The 9,223-nt window shown below is 38.7% G+C and overlaps 1 protein-coding gene across 3 annotated transcripts in view; it reads right to left on the bottom strand.

Moving 5' to 3' along the window:
• Nucleotides 1-9,223, bottom strand: part of LOC122789223 — a 361,091-nt gene that overhangs the window by 266,521 nt on the left and 85,347 nt on the right. For all 3 annotated transcript variants that reach the window (XM_044056499.1, XM_044056500.1, XM_044056497.1), the window contains one exon: nt 6,749-8,429. In XM_044056499.1, coding sequence (XP_043912434.1) covers nt 6,749-8,429 — 1,681 coding nt within the window. The remainder of the gene's footprint in view (nt 1-6,748; nt 8,430-9,223) is intronic.

Consider the following 9,223-nt stretch of genomic DNA (forward strand, 5'->3'; position numbering starts at 1 on the left):
GACCAAAATTATAAGAGGAGGTAATCATAACAACAAATTAGAACTAATGGAACATGAATGGATTCTACGCTTGAAGGCTGATTCATTTCCAGGATTAAATACAATGGTTACATTGAAACCTGTGTTAAAGCTCAGACAAATGAATTTAAAGTAAGATATAGTTGTGCTATGTTTTTAAGTGTTTCAAGTGAGTTAATTACTTGTGATTGTTTATTGGGGGACTTTTAACATGTGATTTGTTTAATGCGCTACTTATATGGAGTTAATCTGATGCTTTTTATACACTGAAGAAGGGATTTTGTGTTCCAGAAAGCTTTGTGTTTTAATAAAGTAGTGTTTCTGCAGTTCAGTGTGTTTTTTGTATGTTGGATATTTGCTGCACTTCAATTTACTAGTTGTGGATCTTGGAGCCTTTCTCATGTAAGTAAATCCCATTTACTAATCCTCTGTGCCTGATCATCTACTCAGTGTTTTACCCACAATACTGCCCTAAGACTGACTCCATTCCTGTGTAAATTTTATGTAGCATTTTTTTGTTTACTTTTTTTGTTTTGTAGCATTATGTTATAGTCTTGCAGGAGCCAACATAAACCACATTATTTTGTCCCTGTCTGATTTAACACCCTGGTTACTTACTCAAATGACATCATCTTCAGTAAATTCATGCTGCCTTGGGTCCTATGCCTCATAGGCTTTCAAATATTTAGGAGTTTTGCATTCAGCATGAATCCACATTATTCCTATACCTGAACTCATGCTGAAACTTTAATAGTTTTCAGCCTTTATCTTGTTCATGCCTTTGTGAATGGGAATCACACATGCCCTGTTCTAATCATCAGGAACCATACCTCCTTCCTTTGAACTAGATAGTCCTACTACCAGTGCCTTAAGGATTATAAGGTGAATCCCATTATTTTATTTTTATACACCTTTATTATGTGACAGGGCCAAGAACAGGGGTCAACTTTCTCATCTTGGCCCTACTACTCTCCAGTTTTGGAAAATACCTCCTATCTTCCTTATAGATTCATAGATTGTTACTAGACTAATGAACCAGGAGGTGTTTCTAAGTCTAGCCAAGTTTTACCAAAAGAATAATGATGTCCTGTATCTAAATAAGATGTTGAAGGCCAGGTATTTATAAGCTACTTTGGTCCATAAGGGACATGGGGGCCAGACCTGATGTAAATTTCCTATTCCTCATCCACTGGTCTAGGTTGCATTTAAACTAGATAAAAGACAAACTCAGCTTTGCATGGATAGGAAGCCTGTTCCATAGAATGGGCAGTCTCTAGGACACATATCTGTCTCTCCAGCATGTTCTGTTTAAGTCACAGACAAAATTCTGGCCCCTAGACCTTGTACTTCTGGTACAGTTTGACTTATGAATATGCAGGAGATTCACAAGTGTTGGGATTGCAGATGCCTTGTAATACAGGTATAGATCTCCTTCAGCAATCTATAGGAGACTGAGCAAAGGATCTTAAGGCTCTCTGCATAAGGCAGGTTTGTTATACCCTGTACTCTTTTTGTAGGGAAACTCAGAGGTTGCTCTAGTTGCTGCATATGCCTGGTCAGGTACATACTGAAGGGAGTATTGTATGCTGTGATTGGTCTGATAAGGGTGGAGTACACTGGGATAATGACTTCTTTGGACCTAGATGCCATGCCGTTACTTATAAGTTACTCAACATAAAAGGATTTCCTCACTACTGTGGCCACATGGTTTGTCAAAAGTAAGGCTACTGTCTATGTATGTAAGGGGTGTATTACCAACATGGTAATTAGCCGGGATGGTTGACTTCCCAAGGGGTACAATTATGCATTTCTTAGCATTGAGTTTAAGACCATGGCTTTGGCACCACTTGTTAGTCAGAGATAGGCCTTACTTAAGAATGCTAGTGTCTGAAGGGGAGTTGATGATAACCCCCGGCTTGTAATCATTTGCAAACTTAGTCAGCCATAAACCTTCAGCATTTGCTTCCATTTCAGAGAAATATATGCCAAAAAGAAGTGGGCCTAGTAACAAGCCCTGGAGGACTCATCTAGTGATTGGCCTCTTATTGGAAGTGGCTTCACCTATTTTGACCTCCTGGGTCCTATCAGTGAGCCAGCTGGCTATACAGTGAGTAATAAAAGAGTTTATACTTAAATTAGTGAGCTTGTCTGTAATGTCTGAATGGAATATTGTATCAAAAGCCTTGACCTGGTCGAGGTAAGCTGTGTGCACAATCTTGCCTTCATCCAGCGCTTTGGTGACCCTCTCAAAAAAGTCCACCAGATTTAACAGGCATGACCTTCCTTTAACAAAGCTGAACTGTGAAGGGTACAGTGTGTGCAGGTTACCTATGTCCTCATTTATTATGTCCATGATGATTCTTTCCATGGCCTAACATATGAGGCTGGTCAGACTTACGGTCCTGTAGTTACCCAGTTCAGTGGTTGACTGTAGGCTCCATTTGAATAGTGATTCAAGTGGACTAGAGAGGTAATTTTTCTTGCTATTTACTAAGCTTCCCAGAATGTTATCAGTGCTCAGCGATGCAGTGCTTTTGTCCTTGGAAAGTACATTGATAACTGGTTCCCTAGTAATGGTTATGGGGATTGTGGTATGTGGTATTTCTTTTGGACTATTGGGGGTAGAAATTTGAGCTGAACCTATAAGCCAAAAGGTTGGTAATGGCTTTTGGTTCAGTGTGGGTGATACCATTTACAATAAGTTCTGTGCATTATTTTGTATTTTCCAAGGTTACAGACATAGCTGTAGAAAGCTTTATGGTTTTCCTTTGCCTGAGAAGCAATTTTTTTCTTCAAATGTACCCTCTGACTTATTAATTAATCCTCTTAGATCCCGGTTTATATGGGTTGGGGGCATTTATTATGTTGGGCTTTGTTCCTCCTACACTTGTCCAAGATTTTTTCTTTTGTTGTATAACTGATTGATATTGTTATTCCACCATGGTGGCTTGTCTTTGAGTTTATCTTATTCTTAATACGAGTGGGTACAGCTCATTCTATACAGCAGTCAATATGGCTGTACAGATATTTTGTACATAGCCCAGCATATGCTATGGTTTTTACTGGGGTTGCGGGTGCTTGGAATTTAGCCAAGGTATCACTTAGTACAGACAGCCTGGGCTTGAAATAGTTCCTGAAGGTTTTTGGTGTTGCTGGATCCCCAGGTTTCATTTTTATTTCAAGCAATGCTGCTTTATGGTCAGATCTAATGACTGAAGACATTATATACGGTAAGAAACATTGGCCCCTATGTTTATGAGGGTCTACATTATAAGATCGACAGTTGAAAACATCGAACAACATATGGTCAACACCATATGGTCGATGTCTTCAAATGTCGACCTGATAAAAACACACAAAAAAAAAAAAAAAAAGAAAAAAGTACCCTAACGGGTTTAAGCAGCCCCCCTGTGGCCCCCACCCCCCTGCAACTTAAATATACCAACTCTGAGACCGCACTACATTGCAATAAATGCAAATCTCCCCTTACGGAGATTTCCATTTACACGCTCAAGATTCGGATCGTTTCATATTCTCATGTTGACAATGTCAGATTCGACATTGTCGGCTTTTAAGAATATAATATAGACCCATTTATGAGTACAAGGTCAAGAATATTTTGTAACCCTGATAGGAGAACTGACCAACTGTTCCAGGATGTTGGCATTAACAAAGTTTAGTAATCGCTGGGCTTGTGCATTAGTGGTGTAGGTTTTCCAATCTATAGAGAGGTAGTTGAGATCCCCCATGAATATCATATTGATTTGAATGGTAAGGGACTCTAGTACATTGCGATAGATAGTACAGGTTTCCTGGGACATGGAGGGGGACCCATACATTGCAAGGATATGGTATGAGACCCTGTTTATGGTGGGTTTTATATACACGAGTTCCAATGGGTCATATACTTTAATAACCAGTCTAGATGTTTGGTTGGATTTAATATAGACAGACTATTCTACCTTTAGTCCCCCTGTGCATCAGCTGATCTAAAGGTGTGAAAGGCATTATAACCCTGCATTGCTGGGGTACTCTTCACAACTTTAAAAAAATGTCTCCATTACTACACAAATGTCTACACACTCTAGGGAGAGGAAGGCTTTCAGGGAGTGGAGTTTCTTGTTAAGACTTCTAGCATTGAGCAGTACCACCTTCAGATATTCCTTCATAGGTTAAATTAAGTTTGGAGGTTTATCTGTTTGGCATTGCCTAAAAAAGTTACTATGGGGGAGTATTTGCCAATATCTGAAAGCCTAGAGGAGATAAGTGCAAACCATCCCTGCTAAGGCATCATGGTTTTTCAACCATGTCCTCCAATCATCATCATCAACCTCCCTTTAACCTTTTTCTACATGGGGTCAGGGTGTCATGTTAACTGCCACTATCTCTCTCGATTCAGTGCTACACTCCTGCCTTCATCGACACTCATGACTGACTGGCACAGATATTCTCTCACATATTCTATCCAACTCTTTGCTGGATGCCCTAGTTTCCTCTTACCTTCTTCCTGTCTGTCCCAAATGTTCTTCACCAGATTGTCTTCTGCTTTTCTGCACATGTGCCCGAACCACCATAATCTGTTCTCTTCTACAAGTGTTTCTGGGACTTCAAACCACCTCTGTACTGTGCAAATCACCTTTCTTGGGACTTTGTCATATGATTTCTCCAAGTCTAGGAATGCCCAGTAGACTCTTTCCTCATCTCTAGCTTCTTCTCAACTACCTGCCTCATTGCAAATACTGAGTCAGTTGTGCTGCATTCTGATCTGAATCCAAACTGCTCATCTCCCATCTTACTTTCTGCTACTCTTGGTATCCACTTATCAATCACCCTCTCCAGAGCTTTCATGCAATGTGACAGGTGTTTGATACCTCTGTATTGTCCACAGTTGTGGATGTCCTCTTTTTCTTGTACACTGGCACAAGTATGCTTATTCTCCAGTCATCTGGGATATGTCCTTCTCTCAACACTGCTATGAGACCCTCAGGAGTCATTTCTCCCCTATCTTACCCAGCATCTTTATTATATTTGTTGTGACCTTATCTGAACCTGCTGCTTTCCCTGACTTCATTTCCTTAGTGCTATTCTTACTTCTTCTACGATGGACTCCTCCTCTTCTCTCATTGTAGGCTGTATCTGGTGCAGCACAGCTTCTGTGGAGTTTTCTTTAAATATTGAATAAGTCCATAAGACAAGTAACTTGATTAGCAATACTCAGCTATGCTCAAACTAGATGCTCAAGTAGTTAAAAAAATGGTATAGATATGTGAGATGTCATGCGTAATAGACAGTAAGGGTATTTTAAGGGAAACTTGCACTGCAAGAGATCGGCATCTACTCAGATTAAAAGAACTAAGACACTTTTAGAATAACAAACACAATAAGCCTTCAACCAGCAAATCCCAGCTCAGAAGGGTGTAGTGTAAACCACAAACATTCCTAATGTAAAATAACTGATTTGGAGCCCAGGTACTTAAACCAAAACAAATACATTTAGAATAACAGGCACAATAAGCATTCACCAGCAATTCCCAGCTCAGAAGAGTGGAGGCTACCCTCTCCTCCCTCAAGAATGTAGACCACAAACCTTCTTAATGTAAAATAACTGGTTTGGATACCAAGTGCTTAAACCAGAACTAAGACACTTTTAGAATAACAGACACAATCAGCCTTCAACCAGCAATTTCCAGCTCAAAAGGACATAGGTTATCCTCTTCTGTCACAAGAGTGTAGAACACAACCTTTCTAATGTAAAATAACTGGCTTGGAGCCCAAGTGCTTAAACCAGAACAAAGTTTAAAAGCACAGCAGCAGGGGAGCTGAGTGTGAAAAATGCAGACAGAGATAAGCAATACTCAAGCAGAAAACAGAAAGTCAAACAAGTACCACAGCTAAATAAAGATGCCACTAAATATTTGTAGTTAAAAGAGGAATTATTTTCTAACTGACCGTAGACAAGACTGACTCCAAAAAGAACAAAATACTTAAAACAAAATGCAGTATAAGAAAAAAAGATAAACATTTGAAGTAACCACACCTTAAATGAATAACTCCAATCCAAAATCAAATGCAGACAGAGATCAGCAATAGTCAGACAGAGAAAAGCAAGTCAAACAAGTACTACCTTCAAGTGCTGAACAAAGTTGTTCATTTACCTGCTATGTTTTGTGTTACCTTTTTTAGCTTCTACACAGGCTCTTCCATTTTTAGCTTCTGTATTTCTTTTTTTTCACCTCTCCTTGCTCCATGTGTGCCTCCAATAGGTTTTACTTTCTCCCTTGTTGTAACTGGGCATCTGAACTTCATCTTTTTCCTTTGTTTTTTCTACCTTATCTAACTTCTACACTGTCTTCTCTTACATCTGAAGCCAGCAGCTTCAAAACGTCTGATTTTATCCAGCAGAAGTAAATGCATTGCAGGGTAAAGTTATATATATATTGTGTTGCAGTAGATAAAGCAAGAAGATTAGCTTAATCATGTGAATGAAACAACTAGCTAGCTAAAGTCAGTATAATGAAATGCATCCAAAATATACTGCAAACAGGAACCTAGACAACAATAGAAGGTTACACTTTTGCTTTGCCCCACCCAGAGGAACAGTGCAGCTATTTTAACCTCAGTGCCAATAAATGAGTGAAAAATACAGATCAATATGACTGAAAGGCACCAAAACAGGACTGGAATATCAATCCACAACAATTAACCATTATCTAATAAACATAATACTTACCAAAGTAATCAGCTCCAAATCAAAAAGTTTTTCTCCTTGTGCTTCTTTGGATATAATAAGGCCTGAATCTAGGAGATGGAAGTAGTGTTTTCTTAGAACTGTCCCAAGATATGCATCTCGCAACTCATCCAAAAATTTTTGGCTATTTTCCATGATTACACTGCTAAAAGTTTCCTTAACCAGTTTCTTGATTAGACTTCTAGAAGTAGCTTGCCTACATATCTTTTTCTTCTTTTTTTTCTTTAACGGGGGATATTCTTGTTGCCCTTTACCTAGATGGAATGTATCAGTGGACATACGTGAATTGTTATGTGTATCAGTGGACACACGTGAGTTGTCATGTAACTGCAGTCTGTTACTGGTGTCCTCATATATCACACAAACTACAGAATCATTATTTGTGGACTGTTCTGTACAGTCCGATCTACTTCCAAGTCTAATTTCAGTTTTATCCTCTATGTGGTCTCTCTCAAATATATGGCTCTTCTGAATTACCTCGCTATCGACAGTTTGTGGGTAGGCTCCCACATCTAGACATTTAATGTCATTGTGACTTGGTACAAGATTTTCATCATGCACATAACCCACCAAATGTGTTATGCTGCCATTTCTGTTTGAATGGATTATTTTGTTGTTTTTTATCTGACTGCTGTCTACAGAAGCCTCTTCTGAAACACAATCAACTGTATCATTAATACAAATCATTTCATTAACATTAGGCCTGGTACATAAACCTTTTTCCAAATGCCTGCCACTCATTTGCTGGCCTTCACTACCAATCATACCAGATTCTGGTACAGGTACTTTGCTGCTATTTATAGCTTTGGCCAAGGCATTTCTCTCAAAATTATTTCCAGTGTACAGTTTTGATGGTTCCTCAGCCAAGCTCTCAAATGAGTCCTCAGGAACATCATTCTTAATTAAATAATTTGTACTCCGTAAAATGTAGTCACTCATAGAATCAGTGTGAGTGATCTCTTCCAGTTCCAAGATAGATTCTTGGACAATGTGCTTTGCTGTCTCATCAGTGTCCTCTTCTGAACTATGCTCACAAAGATCATTCTCTGACTGCTGTCCTAGAATTCCCATCTCATAAAAACTATAGTCTGAATGCACTAAAGTTCTGTTTCTAAATTCCATATCTTGAAATTTTTGGACCATGAAATCATCGACCTTCCCATAAACTTCAAATTTAGATGGATTAAGCTGGAATAACTCTGATGACTTAGTTTTGTCCATATTCATCTGGGAAAAACAGTCTTCAGTAAGAGCCCTTGAAAATGTCTGAGAGTGGGTTCCAAAACTGAATGGCAAAGTTGTTATTTTGAGACATGTAGGCAGAGTGCTAGTCCAGTCTGTAGTACAGTTAGGTGAACTAACTTCTGATGGCCAATTTGTAGAGTGAACATAATTCGTATTGCGAAGCAACTCCATGCATGGCTGAAGAAACACATCGCAAAATTCACAGTGAGGCTCTTGGGGTGGCTGTGTTTCACTGACAGCCACCAGTTCTGCATGAGGCCAGCTCTGAGTTCCTCCAGAAGGAAGTAGAACAGCTGTATGATCAATATCTGTCTCCATCATTATAGGTGAAGTAATGTCCCTTGTACTGCTTTTATACCTTGTTTCTTCTTCAGTGCCCCATTCACTTTTGGATTCTTCATGGTGATCCATAATGCATCTACAAAAAATTATAACAGAGAAGAACGTACATGTAAATGGCATTAATAATACATCTTCTCTATGCTCACAGCAGGACTAACAGAATGCTTAACCTTTTCCTGTAATTTATTTTTCTGTTACTTCTAAAGGTGTTAACTGAAGAGGAAGTTATTCCTAAACTTATAAATGGAAGAACAAAATGATGCATAAAGCTGAGGTGTTCAATGCTGTATACATCCAAAGCTATGATGTAAGCACATTCATCAGAAACAGGGAACATCACATTCTAATTTCATCATGGCGCATATTTCTCAGCAAAATGAAGCAAATATTACCATGACTAGCTGAAATGCCTACAATCAGCTGTGCTGTCAATTTCAGTGACAAATGTTAGTGTATGGAAAACCATCTGAAATGAAACAAGTGAACATACCAGGATCAGAACTCATTGTTTTGGAAGTGGGCAAAAGATATTAACTGGTGTCTTGACTTTGGCTTTTTACAGACCAGTGGTGAAGATTGTAAGCAGGGTCAAAAGACATGAGTCAGGGATGTGAAGGAAAGGCGAACTGAACAGGTATACATGCATTATGATCATAAACACATATGACCACAGTAATATTGTAAAACTCCAAATGTGAAACACCATCCAGCAGGATGACAGTGACATTTTAGTTTCCTCCTCCCGTCTGTATGTGTGTGTGTGTGTGTATTATATATATATATATATATATATATATATATATATATATATATACATACACACACACACATATACATATATGTATTTGTATATATACTGCATATATACAT

The sequence above is a fragment of the Protopterus annectens genome, chromosome 14.part0 (assembly GCF_019279795.1).
Source record: "Protopterus annectens isolate FY-2018-M chromosome 14.part0, PAN1.0, whole genome shotgun sequence".
In the NCBI taxonomy this organism is placed as follows: domain Eukaryota; kingdom Metazoa; phylum Chordata; order Ceratodontiformes; family Protopteridae; genus Protopterus; species Protopterus annectens.